The sequence below is a fragment of the Montipora capricornis genome, chromosome 3 (assembly GCF_036669925.1).
Source record: "Montipora capricornis isolate CH-2021 chromosome 3, ASM3666992v2, whole genome shotgun sequence".
Lineage (NCBI taxonomy): Eukaryota > Metazoa > Cnidaria > Anthozoa > Scleractinia > Acroporidae > Montipora > Montipora capricornis.
Window position 1 is genome coordinate 25,988,805 of NC_090885.1, and position 16,036 is coordinate 26,004,840.

General features: G+C 38.3%; 1 protein-coding gene and 1 long non-coding RNA gene across 2 annotated transcripts in view; one reads left to right on the forward strand and one right to left on the reverse strand.

Annotated features, from left to right (window-relative positions):
* Nucleotides 1-650: 650 nt before the first annotated feature.
* Nucleotides 651-8,130, reverse strand: LOC138040015 (solute carrier family 25 member 16-like). Its single transcript, XM_068885815.1, has 5 exons — nt 7,879-8,130; nt 5,287-5,379; nt 4,199-4,258; nt 3,676-3,810; nt 651-904 (listed from the first exon to the last, which is right to left on the reverse strand). Exons 1-5 carry the CDS (start codon nt 7,925-7,927, stop codon nt 651-653), a joined length of 591 nt encoding a protein of 196 aa, XP_068741916.1. The 5' UTR covers nt 7,928-8,130.
* Nucleotides 8,131-11,595: 3,465 nt separating this feature from the next.
* LOC138042663 (uncharacterized) overlaps nt 11,596-16,036 on the forward strand; it is a 4,904-nt gene continuing 463 nt past the window's right edge. The window contains exons 1-2 of the long non-coding RNA XR_011131062.1: nt 11,596-11,767; nt 15,457-16,036. The exon at nt 15,457-16,036 is cut by the window's right edge and continues 463 nt beyond it. This is a non-coding gene — a long non-coding RNA (uncharacterized lncRNA). The remainder of the gene's footprint in view (nt 11,768-15,456) is intronic.

Sequence of the window (16,036 nt, forward strand, 5' to 3'; positions counted from 1 at the left end):
CTGGAGCAGGAGTACGACATCCATTCTCAGCACACCAAGTGCTGGGAAAATATTGACTGCTTAGACAAGAGCATCTATTGCTCAGTGGGGAAAACTGAATACACTACTTAATTACTAATGTCAGAATACTCATGAGCCGATTATTCTATCTTTGAGAACTAAAATCTTCCTACTAATTGCCATTCAGCACAACATTCCCTGAATAAAAAAACTCATGTCAAAAAGCCTAAATATAACTTTATGCTCCAGAGAAATTATTATTAACCAAGCATGTCCATCATAGCAAATTCACACAAGGCTTCAGACTGTTTGACCATTCCAATGCTCCTTACGAGGAAATGTGCAAGAAGGACCTCAGAGGTCTGCCGACATGTGCCCGCGGACTCATGTGAAGTGGCTGCAACTGACCTTACATCGTCTTGACAGGTGTCAAAAGAGAGATATGACCAAGGGGAGAAACTGGCACAGCAGGAGAGAATGACCTTTGTTACCAACAAACCGTCTTCATATCCAGCGACTGTGACAAAAATTCTACAATGACCATCAATGGTGTCCCTGTCAGTGACATGAGATTTTTCCTGTTCAAATCGTTATCTTTTGAGACAAGAGGCAATGAAGGCCTTAAGCCATCAAACCACCCAAATCATGGACTACGTTTTCACTCCAAGGTCCAATTCTGAATACAGGGAGAAGAAGTAAAACTTGTGGACATTACCTATCATTGGGATCATGGCAAAAGAATGCGTACAGAAGCCGCGGTAGAGTGCTACATAGCCTCCCTCTGAACTGGAGATTTTTTTGAGGGCATGGCAGATTCCTAGATACACTCGTTCATCTGCAACTTGGAATGCTAGTCTACAGCGAACAGTATCTAATGGATAGGTAACTGAACAGGCTGTAAGCCCTAAAAAACAAAAATCATAATGTTCTTGGTATGAGAAACATAAACAGACATTTAAAAATTGCACCGTAACCAGGATGAGACATGTTGTGAATCTGAAAGACGTTCTCTGGTTAAAAATTGGTTAAAAATTATAAGCTTTCGGCTATCTATCTATAGCCTTTAACGAATGAAATATAAGAAGCACGAATTAAAATATATACGAAAAGGGGTGTAAAAATTCGATGCGGGTGAGAACTAAAATATGAATAAGAATGACCACTCTATTGACTTTAATAATGCATGCGTGATTGACAAAGGCAACTACCGTGTTAGAAAAACCTTGGAATCCTGGCATACCGCTAAAACTGTTAACGCGGACAATAATTCTAAACCGTTACCGAGACAATACTCTATTTTATTGTAATTTTTTCTAGATCATTCTTATTCATATTTTAGTTCTCACCCGCATCGAATTTTTACACCCCTTTTCGTATATATTTTAATTCGTGCTTCTTATATTTCATTCGTTAAAGGCTATAGATAGATAGCCGAAAGCTTATAATTTTTAACCAATTTTTAACCAGAGAACGTCTTTCAGATTCACAATAAACAGACATGTTCAAGATGTTCATAATCTGATTGTGAGAAAAAAAACTCCAGATACCTGTTTTAAGGCAGATCGATTGCCATTTCACAGCAAAGCAATGAGGGTGAACAAGGAAATGCCTACTCAGACAAACTCCAGCTACGTGTCAGAGTGAGACGTTAAAACTGAGAACTCCAGATTCCAAGTCCACGGTTTTCAATAAGAGCTGGCACACCAGCTACATCACTTGAATTTGCTGCTTACTTTGATTGCGAAATTACCACAGATTTTACATTTATAACTTTAAAAACATATTACGCCACGGAAAATGAAAAATGACCCCTATTATGCCAAACGCTTGCGCCTTCACATTGTTATTAAAAACCCTGAAGTCTGGCACCCCAATCGTTGATACTGAATCATTCTCCATGAAAGACGTTAGATGCTTAACTGCTGAATACCCAGCTACTTATTTGCATATTAAGAATAACAGCGATTGTATCCTGGCTCCTTCTTCAAAGAATTTCGCCGAGTGCTGACAAAGGTGGCAGGGTATTCCTTTTTAATGATGAAATGGTATATGAAATGAATCATATATGAACTGCGGACATGAATTCAAGTGAAGCTATGATCTTCGCAGTTACGAACGCAATTTTTACAATTGCGTAGAGAAGCCTGAAAAATTCAGGACTTCAACGGGGTTTGAACCCGTGACCTCGCGATTCCGGTGCGACGCTCTAACCAACTGAGCTATGAATTCATATGATTCTTTTCATATACCATTTCATCATTGATTCATTCCTCACGGGACCATTAGAACCCACAAATGACCAGCTCCCAACGTCAGTGGCTTCATAGCTCAGTTGGTTAGAGCGTCGCACCGGAATCGCGAGGTCACGGGTTCAAACCCCGTTGAAGTCCTGAATTTTTCAGGCTTCTCTACGCAAGTGTAAAAATTGCGTTCGTAACTGCGAAGATCATAGCTTCACTTGTATTCCTTTTTTTCGGATAATTTACCCGTCTTGGGTCTTTTACCTACAGTCTGTGACAAAATTCGTTGGAACAGTACACGACTATACAGATCTGAAGCTTTCGCAGCTCACTCTCCTCTCACAATGTTGTTTTAACGCGAGTTTCTGAGCCCAATTGCCAAAACAACATTGTGGGAGGGCAAGATATTCTAAAGTGTTTCAACAATTTTGTCCGGGACTGTAGATTTTCTTATCATGAAGGCAATTGAATAATCAAGTTTAATTGCGTTCAACAAAGGAGAACGCAGTTCATAATCCTGGGGGTCCCATGGTTTCAAAGGTGACGTCATACTTCACATTCCCAAAAACTATTGCACACCTCACATGCCACAATTTTCGCAGTAGTCTGAGCATCGTAAAGCATCATATCTAAAGACTACCTCCTGGGTTTCATAGTAGTGTTGTAAAGTTAAGCAAAGCGTGACACTTAGTTGATATGACCTGTCGAACTATAAGTTGATGAGTAGATCAGTTACTTGCCTGATACAAATCGGAAGTATTGTTGCTTAACCTATTCACACGTGAACCGCCCTGGGGCCCGTTTCTCGAAGGTCCCGAAACTTTACGGGCCATTTTCGGGTGTCACAATTCCCTTTGTATGTCAAGAACGGAGAGGTTTTAAGTCGTCAAACTTCACTGTAATTTTTCTTTTTGTTACCTTGAAAACATGTCAAAAGATCGGCTTTCCAACTGACAAGCGGTTGCCAGTTTCAAAAATGGCTTTTCGGGCCCAAAAAGTTATCGGAACTTTCGAGAAACGGGCCCCAGCTGGACCGCGCCCCTTGATGAGTAAAATCGTCTGGCATTAAACAGAGTAAAATCTGTTAACTCTCACTCCCAGGAGTCAATGGGTTAAAATTAATGGGGACATTTGCTGTTTACATGTTGCATACACAGCCAACGTATTACATCGTGGGAACTAGTCCTTTCTTCAACTAGGATTTCGAGTAGGATTCTAAATGCCTGGTTCATCAAGATTTACCGTATGTATCGATATGTAAGTGAGGCATTATGCTCACGTTAGAATTAGGATGTTTACGAGGATGGAAACATCATAATTATTCTCCCTCACATATTCCAGAATCCTAATTTCGTCCCCACGAACGCACTTCGTAATTAATGATTACTCCTAGTATAATTATATTTTTTTAGAAAGGAACATTATGAATGAATACCTGCAAGAGATCCAGATATCAAGTGGCTGACAGATCCTTTACCAAACAAAAACTCAAGGAACTGTTTGTACTGCTCATACGAAACAAACTGCACTGCTCCATGAGGAAACGTACGCACCATCATAGCACCATTACCTATTAAATTAGGCACAAAATCAACTGTACAATTGACTTTTTTCCAGTTTTTTAACCAAGACTGCAGGGTATTCAAAGCTTTGCAAAAATGTTCACATTCCATGGTCCCAGATAACACACATGTGACAAAGCTAGACACCTGATCAAGCAAGTCAAATCATGACCGCACCCTAAAACACAGTCTGCTATATTTAATCACTGCCACCATGTGAGTGGAAAAAAAAACAATAAATCTCTCACTAGCTGTTTTTGTTCATCGTACGGCATGATATCTGTGGTCAAGCTTGATCTCTCCAGATGCCATGTGCAATTACCTCAAAAATTCTACGGGAATAATCATGATAAATCCATGATATTTACTGCACACAATCAAACTCATGCAATCAACCTCTATAAAATCCTGCAACGCCTTCTTTATAGTAGATTTTTCTTAATCCCTCGACAAGTCCTAAAAACCAAGAGAACACGTGATTCAGGATGATAGTGTTGACTACATTAATGATTATTTTTCTATATAACCTGCAGCTTTGAAATGGCATGACTATTCCGGGGATAGGGTAGGGATGAGAGGTAGGGGGTGGGGTAGGGGGGAGTAGGGGTGAAGAGTACAATAGCTGAAACAACCCAAACCTTTACAAAAATGCTAACCTTAGGCCTAAACATTGTCTAAAGCATATTGTTTAGGCCTAAGGTTAGCATTTTTGTAAAGGTTTGGGTTGTTTCAGCTATTGTACTCTTCACCCCCTCCCCCCCCCCCCCCCCCAACCCCTACCTCTCACCCTCGTAATAGTCATGCCATTTTGAAGCAAGTCAACTGTGAAACAAAATTAAAGTGTTTGGTTTGATTTGATTTTTTTCACTAAGAACGCTATCTTCAATAAGTTGTGTAAAGTAAAAACATGCTCATAGTTAAGGACGGTGCCTACTAATTCGAAGGTATTTTTACCCTGGTTTATGATTATGCGGGAAATGTCGATCTTAACAAGTGTTACTGAAATCCAAAAAGAAAATTGGGGGGAAACCACGCATTTTTCAAAGATAATTCATGAATAATATTTGTAACAAGCTTTAAAATACAAAGCAATGTATGCCATTTTTTCTCAAATTGAAGCTTAATTATCTCACAAAAATGCATGGTTACCGCCAATTTTCTTTTTGGATATCAAGAGTACTTACTAAGATCTACTTTCTCCGGATAGTTTTAAACCGCGCAAAAACATCCCTGAATTAGTAAGCATCACTGATAGGAAACTCGAGTATCTCGAGATGCGCAGAACGTATGCGCAATAACAAGAATAGGCACTGTCCTTAATTGAGCCAGGCCAGTGATTGGTGAGAAAGGTGACCAAAATCATATCACAAGAGTAAGCTTAATTTTTGCTATCAAGTGAGCTTAAATTCATTTTCAAACTGAAGTTACATGTACAATGCGTAAAAAAAATGCCCGTTTATATTAAAACTGACAACTAAACTAACCTACGTTTCTGAAATGTTGATTTTGTCCTTGAAACAATATTTTCAACCTATCCAGTGGAGCTGCAGCTGTTCGGGCACAACATGTCGAGAGACCTGCAAATCAATATTACGACTATAAAGTTTAAATGCATTTTCCTGGTGAACTATTACCAGGGACTCGTTTCTCGAAAGTCCCGCAATTTTCTGGGCCTTTTTTGGTTATCAGAGTTTCCTGTGTATCTTGGAAACGGAGAGGTTTTCAGTCATCAAACTCCGAAATAATTTTTCTGTAAGACCTGTTAAGACGGCAGGTACAAAACGCAGATCACAGGTCATTTTTGTACCAATACAGAAAATATCCTAAACATTCAAAAAAGCTAACCTAAGGCCTAATATATTAGGCCTAAACAAAAGTTTTTAGGTCTTTTTGTTTAGGCCTAAGGTTAGCTTTTATGAATATTTAGGATACTTTCTCTATTGGTAAAACAATGACCTGTGACCTGTGATTTGTACCAGCCGCTATTAAGACGGTGTCTACTATTGTTATTGTGCATACGTTCCGCGCATTTCGAGATACTCGGATTTCCTACCTGGGTGTTGCTTATTAATACGGGGATATTTTTGCGCGGCTCAAAACTATGCGGAGAAAGCAGAACTTAGCAAGTGCTCTTGGTATCCAAAATGAAAAATTGGGGGTAACCATGCATTTTTCAGAGAAAATTAAGCTTCAATTTGGAAAAGAACGCCATACAGTGCTTTGTAGTTTAAACCTTTTTACAAATATTTTTCATTAATCATCGAAAAATGTGCGGTTGGATTTCAAAAACACTTATTCAGATCTGCCTTTCCCACATAATCAGTAAGCCGCGCAAAAATACCTTTGAATTAGTAGGCACCGCCCTCAAAAGATAGAATGACTCAAGAAACTTGCCCCAGGCCTCTTTAGATCTTGTCTTCGATGTAATTAGCCAATGTCAAAAATACCATAATACTCTTTTTTGTCCCTCCAAAATTTTGCATAAACATTGTTTCCAGTTTCTCTTGGGACCATTATAAGTCCCAAAAAAAATAAAAACAATGCTTGATGGCTAATTTGATGTAAGAGAGAAGCGGGAAAATGAGTTTCAAATGAGTGTTACATTGCTTCCTTTTCTTGACAACTCCAAAACAAATTACTTGGAATAGATCGTCCTTTCCTAATAATTAATATCGATGTCTCAGCTATGCATTTGCTAAACAAACCTTATGATCGTTCTCTGTAAGGCATCGTCTTTTAGGGGCATTACTATAGAGGGTATCGTGTATGGTGCATTGCTTTTCATTGGGAGGCTTAAAACACACACAAATGAGAAAGATCTTCCCGGTTATGGCTTAACTGCAGAAAACCCTAGCACTTGTTTGCATGTCCTTGACTCCTTGTTTTGTGGCGAGATTATAAACACATACGATCGGGCTGGTAGATTCTGACCTTTACATGCCTTCCCCCGGGGAAGGGGGGGGGGGGGGTACTCCCCATAATGACCTATACGGGGAGGCTCCGCCCGAAAGGGGTACCTTTACACGTTTCAGGTACAAGCAAGGATAGGGATTTCAAGAATCGAAGTATATGAAAGGGTAGGGAAGTCTGTCATTTAGGTATTCAAAAGAGCCTTTCATTAAAATACTTCGAACTCACATATATGTCTTATGATTGTACTGTTTTAATTTATTAAACGCAGCAAGAAAGGGGATGCAGTGTGTGAAAGGGGTACTATTTTCCAATGGAAGTTATACGAAAGAGGTACTATTTGTCAATGGAAGGTATACGAAAGGGGTATCGTTTCTGCCAAATATGGTGCATAAAAGGGTAAGGGGTCGGACCTCGGGGCGGAGCCTCTCCGTATTAATTTCTTTCCCCCGGGTTGCCTTCACTTCTCTTTAAAACTTGAGTGCAACCATGAATACACTAACGTACAGCGATTAAAGGTTTTTAAATTTGCCTAATGAGTAAATGAAGATTTATTCAAATTACAGAAGCTCCCTAGGACAGCTTTTTTAGTTTTAAGTGTCTTCGCGGAAATGAAGGAATTTTTTGTCAAACTGATCTCTGTTGCAAAAAGTATCGTATCGCATTTCATATCAAACTGGCGTTGGGTGATCTTTCATTTTCTTTGTTATGCAAAAGAATATATTAATTCCCGCTGAATCCCTAGCTGTTTGATTTTTGCATTTTCATTTTCATATTGATAGACACATGAACAATAAACTTGGCAAATCTCGAACAGCGACACCCGGCCATTATCCATTATCCAGTATCCAAACCAAGTAAATAGACATATAAAATGCAAATCATAGGACTTTCCTTATCGCCCATATCAGAAAAAAAAGCTTTTCCTGGTTTATATTATTAACTCACTCTAAACTTGCTTGAAATTTAAAGACGAAAAATGAAAAGAAGCTTGTAATTTCGCATGTGGACTGACAAATTTGTGAAATTTGGTTAGAGCTATATTTTTCCCGATCATATAATACCAAACGATTCAACGCAATTCTTTTCCTGTCAAAATAAAGAGTCTGAGTTTTTGTTTAACTGTAAATTCATGACTGATTCCTACAAACGTCACGCTAACCCACCTCCAGAGAGAACAGTAGAGAACACAAACATTTGTTTTCTTTCTTCCATTTTCCCGTTCTTTCACGGTTTCTTGAAGCACCAGCACGAAAATGTACAGTTCTTGTTGGGAAATCTCCCACACGAAGTAATTTATTGGGTCCCAAAGATAGTGTATCGTGGATACCTTTTCGTTCCGTTCTTAAACAAAATATGGCTTTGTGGATCAGTTAATACCGTGATATAGCAGGGTCCCAATTAATATACACACAACTTCAAATAAGCCCTAGAGCAAAGCTTTCGAAGATTTTGTTTGTTTGTTGACCTCACGTACGTCACAGTGACCGATCTTTCCAATTTCCAAAGTCACGTTTCGCTATTTTCCTTCCATGCAAATGATCGCGTTAGTATTTCTTCTTTTTGCAAGAAGCACAAAAGAGAAACATTTACCTTGATACTTTTTAATCACAGTTTCCATGCCGAGTGATAAGCATATTGAATCGTTCTTAAATATCCGTTTTCGTTCGTTTTATCCCACATTTTTTTAGTTCTAAAGTTGTGGATCGCTGACCACACCTACGTTCACACGCACAAAGCCGGAAAAGCTCTAATAATTAACAATTATTCGCCGAAGGCGAAGTGATTATCGGTGAATATTCACCGAGAGGAAGTCGAGGTGAATATTCACCGCTAATCACTGAGCCTGAGGCGAATATTGTTTTAGTATAAATACACAGGTGATTATTTCAAAAAAGAGGAAAAAAAAAACATTTCAACGCGAGATCATCTTCACTTACAGTGGAAAAACGACTACTGGCAGCCATTTTGTCCGTCGAGGTGATTATCGGCTGATAATCCGAGATAGCGAGCCAATGAGAGCGCGCGATTTAGTATAATCACCTGTGTATTTATATTAATAATAGAAATGGACTTAAGTGTCAAGTACATTTAGCGGTGGGGCGATTATGCATGGAAATCAAATCAAATCAAATCAAAACTTGTTTTTTTTTTTTTTGCCCTGCTCCCCAGTATTTTTTTGTCAGTACAAAATAATAATAATAATAATAATAAATAAAATAAAATAAAACGCTTTTTCCAGGTCCCGATTTGGCAAAGGATATTTCAAGTATAAAGTCGACTCAAAGTCAACTTAGAATTTCTCTGGCCGGAGGCCCGTTTCCCGAAACTTTACGAGCCATTTCCGGGTGTCACAATTCCCTTTGTATCTCAAGAACGGAGAAGATTTAAGTCGTCAAACTTCACAGTTATTGTTCGTTTTGTTAGCTTTACAACATATTAAAAGATCGACTTTCCAAAACAAGCGGCTGGCAATTTGACAAATGGCTTTTCAGGCCCGGTAAGTTATCGGGACTTTCGAGAAACGGGCCCCCGGTTTAATTAAAATGGCGTTAATTCTTAACCCTATATATTTCCCCGTAAGGTTTTTATAGCTGTTGTAGTTAAGTGCGAGAGTGACATGACTTCCGATGATCTGCTCAGATCAAATATTGTCCATCAGGAAAAATGGATATAACATGGGGAAGAGGATCTTGTTGCCTATAAAAATTTTATACCTTATTTCCAAAGATATTTTGTTTTTTCCGTGGTTCACCTTGCTTCACTCTCCGGCGTTCACTACTGAAAACAGCTTGGAGAGGCCCTCTCTATTTTTCACGCAGAACTTCGAAGAAGCTTAAGTGATTAGCGGAAACAAGATATATTTTAATATTGTTTTCAGGTTTCTCTGAAATCGATTAAGGTTAAGTTGCCCTGTTAACAGCGATGATCTTTCCCATAGAAAACCGTTTTATACCCGCAGTTCCAATATGTGACTTTCACTGACCTATGCTCCATCATACAATTTAGGAAGAAAGGGTTGCGTTAGAAAAGAGCTCAATTTGGGGGCATCCACATAACCACCGTCACGCTTTGTGAAAACTAAAATAAAAGCCAACATTTTGAACTCAACATCAGCTGACTAAATGAAGATGAAAATTAAAATTATGACTATTTGCACGATGCAACATCTTGTCAGGTTGTATCTGGATTGCGCTTGGCAAGGAATTGCTCAACTCACTCACTATGTTCCATTTCAGTATTCCATGAAAATAATTTATATTGATCTATTCTATAACTTCGATTTAACTCTTTTCCTGTACCTCCCATGTCAAGTATTACTTCTGTCCCAGAGACTTTATGCCCCGATCTTTGGAAGGTTTCAGGTGGTAGGAGAAAAGAGTTGCAATTTTTCTTGGAGTGATTCTTGGAGTGTGGCGTCGATTTTTGGAGAATGAAAGTGTGACGCGGATACTTTGTCGTTGCCGTTGTGGAGTTGGAAAATGGAAAGTTAACACAATAAAGGAGATAGCGAGCCAAAAATGAACGAGGACTTTATATAAACGGAACGAAAAATTATCAGTACCGTAGAAATCTCAGAAGTGATGAAATTTCGCCGAACATTGGAACCAGGTTGACTCATCATCAGACATACAGTTCGATGCTACTCGACTGGTTAGAATAAATTTGAATGTAGCTTGAAAAAGTTGTAAATTATTCAAAGATCCAACTTTTGGAAACTGCGGTCAAGTGTTTCAATCAACACTGGTCCTTTCACATGCTATTAATTTGCTAAAAAAGGAAAGGGTGCACCTAATAATAGTAATAGACGCCCTCTTCTCTTAATAACATGCAAATAGGTGTCAGGTAAAAGGCTGCCATCGTTTCTGTTATGACGAGCGTGGGCGACAATCAGATGCAAGCGATATGCAGCAATCGGATAACTAATGCATCGTCCTTTACTAGGTCATGAGGAAATAGCAGCAAATTCAAAGAGCTACGATGGTTGACAGATCTCTACTCGGGTTGGTTCCAGACTCAGTTTATGTTCTTGATTTGAAATAAACCAGAAACCGCAAACAGCCTAAGGGACTCTGGGAATATAATCAATGTTCCAAAAATAGCTTTAGCTAAAGGGGAACAGTCTTCCTCACAAGTAAGGCATGCACAGTCCCTTGGGAAATTCAAAGATTAATCAAGAAAATACTTTGAAGTGCGCGAGTTCGTGGCTATCAGGTTTTTTTTAGAAAGATTTGACTCTGACAGTAATTTTGCATCTCATAGGTGACGAAATAAGATTAATCAGTGACGTGTCCTCGCACTTGGCTGGACAATTGTCGCTGGTTATAGACACTTGACGAGTTCAGAGGTCATAGGTGGACGCCACAAGAATTTTTCAAGTGTCTACAGAAAGGGACAATTGCTTAAATTGTCAGGCTAAGTGCGAGGCTCTTCGTCCTTGTGTTAGCTCCTTTCCATCAGTAGGGCTAACGCTCACATGGTTCATATGGGCTTAAAGCTTAGCAAATCACATTACACTCTAATCAGTTAAGTCTGTTCAAATATAAGTGCTCCACGGCTAACGTTTGCAAAAACGTAATCCTTCCTAAATTCTACTATGTCTACCGGATAAAATCTACGTCTTCCTACTACCCCCTGAAACCTTCTCAAGATACGTGGAGAAGGCTCTGAAAACACGGGCAATACTCAGCAAGGGAGTGACAGGAAAGACCTATTGCGCAACTTTTCCATTTTCCGACCCAGGGAAAAAATAAAACGGAGAAATTATGGAGAAATTGCACTCAGATTGCCTATATATGTGGCTAATTATATGGCTCTCTCTCTGAGTGTGGGCTGCCTGTTCTCTACAGAGAGTTGCGATAGGCAAGGTTACTAAGCATTGCTGAAGCATTGCTCTCATTGTTACACGTAGGGTCGTCGAGTCTGAATAAAAGGTAATAGGACTTAAACTATATTGTAAAATGGTTGATTTGAGTGACCCCAAGTCTCATGAAAAATTTGCAGTAGATGTCAAACTTCTACTCATACCAGGAGTTGTTCTTTTCCTCTTAGTGGGTAAGTAGGTTGAATCTTAAACACGATAATTTCACATTGATCAAATGGGGACCGATCGATGACTATATATAGTTTGCTTATCTTCTTCAGTCATGCGTAGTTTTTGTTTTTTAAATAAAAAATGTTTAGCTTTTAAATATTTTTATAAGAATTATTAAAAGTTTTTGAAGGAAGTGTATTCATTAGATCTGCGCTGTCAAGTCATCACCTGTTCCAACAGCGTTCGACTAGCTGAAGTTCAATGCCTTTAATTTAAAGAATTCTTTCTTTCAAATCTAATAAAAATCGGAAATATTGGAGAAGGCACCTGACACAGGTAAGGGGAGAACAATACGAAATGGGACCGTTGTATCTGCCGGGCGGTTAATGACTTCGTAGATAAACAAGGGTTAAGTTTACTTTTTTATTTGTTGTGCTGTAATGCTGTTGACCCATAAGCAAGAATCATCATTTTTATAAAGGCAAATTTATCAATGGTAGATAAATAGCTACCATCGGCGACAAAATTGTTGACACATTGACCTTTTCAATCCTCTATTCGGTCATTTTGGACTCTTTTGTCCTTTGAAGCCTATCCAATTCGCCCCCTCCCCCCAAATGATGTTTTGTCGTAAGTCCTGTGATCTGCAACATTGAATGGGGAAGGGGGGGAGGGGGGGTGGGGCGGGGAGAGGGAGGTCTTTTGGAAAATTTATAGCATGGTACAAATAACTCCTCTTATTTGCTGTGCAGACACAATGTGTCAACTCATTTTGACGCCAATTGTAGCTTGATAGATAAAAAGACAGAGACAGATGAGTAGATTGTAGGTAGATTGTTGGTAAGGCCAAAAAGGCATTGATACTGGCCACTCTCATTTTCAACAAGGTCAAATTTCCAAGGGGTATTTCTGCACCAGGCAGGAGTAATTTTATTTATACTAGGCTTGCATTGACAGTTACCGGTATGTCCAGAAAATAATGCTAGAATTAGAATTGCACACAGATTTCAATAAGCCCATGTGAAGTGTCCCCTTTCTCTTTTGCCCAACTTCAACATCACTTCCAGGTGATCTGGTGACATAATTTAGAGGACTGGGAAGAAAAATTTTAACACCTTATCCCACAACCACGCACGACCTTAGGTTTTGTTTCCAAATTTTGCAGTAGTTCCATCGCCAAAACTCAACAGATCATTCCGTGTCTCCCACATTTCCTGTTACTGAATGAACATTCAAGTGGAAACCGCCGAGATCTAACCTCGCCTCTGCCATGTTGAATTCGGAAATAACATTCAAGGCTGTGTGCGGTTGTGGGATACGGCGGTGTTAAAATTTTTCTCCCCAGTCCTCCGAGTCACGTCACCAGATCACCTGGTTGTATCTTGGAATACAGACAATTAACGTCACAATGCTGCTCCTCAAGTAAGGATAAAGAGCTGCGTTTACCCAGAACTAATGCTAACCTATACCCTAACCTTGTTGTTGGAAATAGGTAGGAATTTGCTTAGACTTACAGAGACACTAAAAGTTGGATATCAAAATTGTGCTTGTAACTACAATCTTGAACAAAACTGGTTGGGAAAATGTGACGCTCTAATTGTTTGTGATATAGATTAAAATCTTTGTACTTTCCCCCCTCCTCCCATTCCAATGTTGGTTGAAACAAGGACCAAAGGCTTGCACAGTATTTTGCATTTTTGCATCACATTAACAACAATGGTATTCGGGGGGGGGGGGGGGATGGGGAGGGGGTAAGGACCAATATATTTTGTCAGTGGGTGCCAAATGATGCTTAAGATAGAATCGTGTCAATAGACCTCTTTCATAATGAAGGCCAAATAAATTATTCTTTTGTTTTAATGCTAATAAGCCCTACTAACCTCGCTATGACGAGCAAATTTCAAAAGAAATTTTTTTTTTAAAACGAGGGCAGTAGGTCTAATTAACGTAAATACAAAAGAATGTAAAGTTGGTCGCCATTTATGAAAGTGGTCTATACGCCCTGTCATAGATGCATATGCAATTAAACTTCGTACGTGATGACTCCTTGTTGCCGAATACTCAGCTTACTTTGACGGCCTGTAGAGTGTTTCTCTCCTACGCTTTGTCTTTTAGTTTCCTCAAAAGGCGTTTTTAATTGTATAAACAGAAGATTTCAAAACGTTTCACTTTTCAGTGATCTTTCGCGTTAAAAATTGCCTTATTGTGTGCTAAGAAGACAATATAAAATTATGTTGTTTTTTTCTGGCTCTATAACGTCAATAAAAACCATGCTGGTCACTTAATGCTACTTACTGATTAGCACTGTCCGCTATTGTTAAGTGCCAAAAAATTGGCTTTCATTACATATATGATCCCATGATTGGAAACGACACATCATGCCATAAAATTTGGTACGAAGGTTTCTTTGGGCCAATGAATCTGCCATAACTTTTTTCATTTTCGTATTTTTACAATATTCTTGGGCAAAACTAGTTGGGAAAATGTGACGCTCTAATAGACCAATTTCGATATATTAAAATTCAGTCCTAAACAAAAGGCATCATCTCGAGGCTCTGGGGAATAAACTCATACAAATCCTTATATTTATTCCCCAGAGCCTCGAGATGACGCCTTTTGTTTAGGACTGAATTTTAATATATCGAAATAGGTCAATTGTCTGTGTGATAAAGATTAAATTCTTCCTACTTTTCTCCCTCCCCCCATTCCAATGTTGGTTGAAATAACGACTAAAGGCTTGCACATTATTTTGCATCGCATTATCAACATTGGTATTGGGGGGGAGGAGGGATCAACATTCGTATTGGGGGGGGGGGGGGGAAGGAGGGATTAGGACCAATATATTTTGTCAGTGGGTGCCAAATAATGCTTCAGATAGAATTTTTCCCAAGAGTTTTGTCCAAGATTGTAGGTAATTGCATTTAATCTGGACAAATGTGGGCATTGAGGTGAAACATCTTTTGTTTAAAAATCAAGAAAGGATAATTTTAACACAAGGCTGAAGGATGTGTTAGTGTATTCAAATATTTCTGCCCATCAACCCAGTGGTAAGGCGTTTGGTGAATGCCCAAATTAATTTTAAGCCTTTGACGCCAGTAAACTGGCCTAAACTGGCCAGACTCTAACGCCAATACTTACCGGTACTTCACATAATTTGGGTATTAATTAATAATCTCTAAATAAATGGTTTGGAAACCTACTTTTGTTTTCAGTCTTTCTCTGATTACGACTTTTTCTTTTTACAGTGCTCTTTATTGGAAATTCATTAAGAATATTAATTAGGAATTTTGAGGTCATTTATCTCCAGTCAGGGTATCAAGATACGTAACATATGCATACATACATTCATGTACATACATTCATGTACATACATTCATGTACATACATTCATGTACATACATACATACATACATACATGCATACATACATACATACATACATACATACATACATACATACATACATACATACATACATACATACATACATACATACATACATACATACATACATACATACATACATACATACATACATACATACATACATACATACATACATACATACATACATAAACTTTAGTTAAACTCGAATTTAAGAGTAGCTACATTAAAGCTAATATCTTCCAGTTATCAGTAGAGTGTGATGGTATGGAAATCTAGAAAATTGTTTGTCTAGGCTTGCTCTGACCTACATTTTCTTCTTCCAGTTTTCTTCATTTACCGGATATTAAGGGCAAACCATGACAGAGAAAAAGCTAAGCAAGAAAAGAAAAGGATGAAACAGGAAAAGAAGAAGCAATAACAGATGGAAAACACATTTAGGACATCTTATTAAAGTAAAACATTAAATTATTTATGATTGGATTCTTTGTCAACATACCTCAAGATTTCTCAAGACTAGATATACAATTCAGCTGTGCTACTTCTTGCCTTCATTTTGAACGTGCTGTCGTCACAAATGAGAACAATATCAAGAGCACTGGAGCAAGAACAGATGAAGCATTATTTTTATTCTTAACAAATTTATCTGCACATGTAAAAACATCAACCACATTCATTTGGTTAAAAAGAAAAATAATCTTGGAGAGTTTAACTTACCACCATACTTATTTTAAAATCTGTGACCATTTTCTGTTGTTTTTTTATACCAGCATGGTTTTATCCTATTTTTTTGTTATCTAAATCTCAATATAAATTTGAACTAGAATTTTTTCTGTACCTGAGCAAAACATATTTGACAAAATAATATTTAATTTAATACGTATACCCCAATAATACCATGCAAAT

What these genes read in the sequence shown, in the direction of transcription:
- LOC138040015 (XM_068885815.1), bottom strand. Translation starts at nt 7,927, where the DNA reads ATGGAAGAAAGAAAACAAATGTTTGTGTTCTCTACTGTTCTCTCTGGA. An exon ending in CGTTGCAGGATTTTATAGAG is followed by an intron (nt 3,811 to 4,198) that starts GTTGATTGCATG and finishes CTAATTTAATAG; the next exon opens with GTAATGGTGCTATGATGGTG. An exon ending in GATATCTGGATCTCTTGCAG is followed by an intron (nt 905 to 3,675) that starts GTATTCATTCAT and finishes TTTGTTTTTTAG; the next exon opens with GGCTTACAGCCTGTTCAGTT.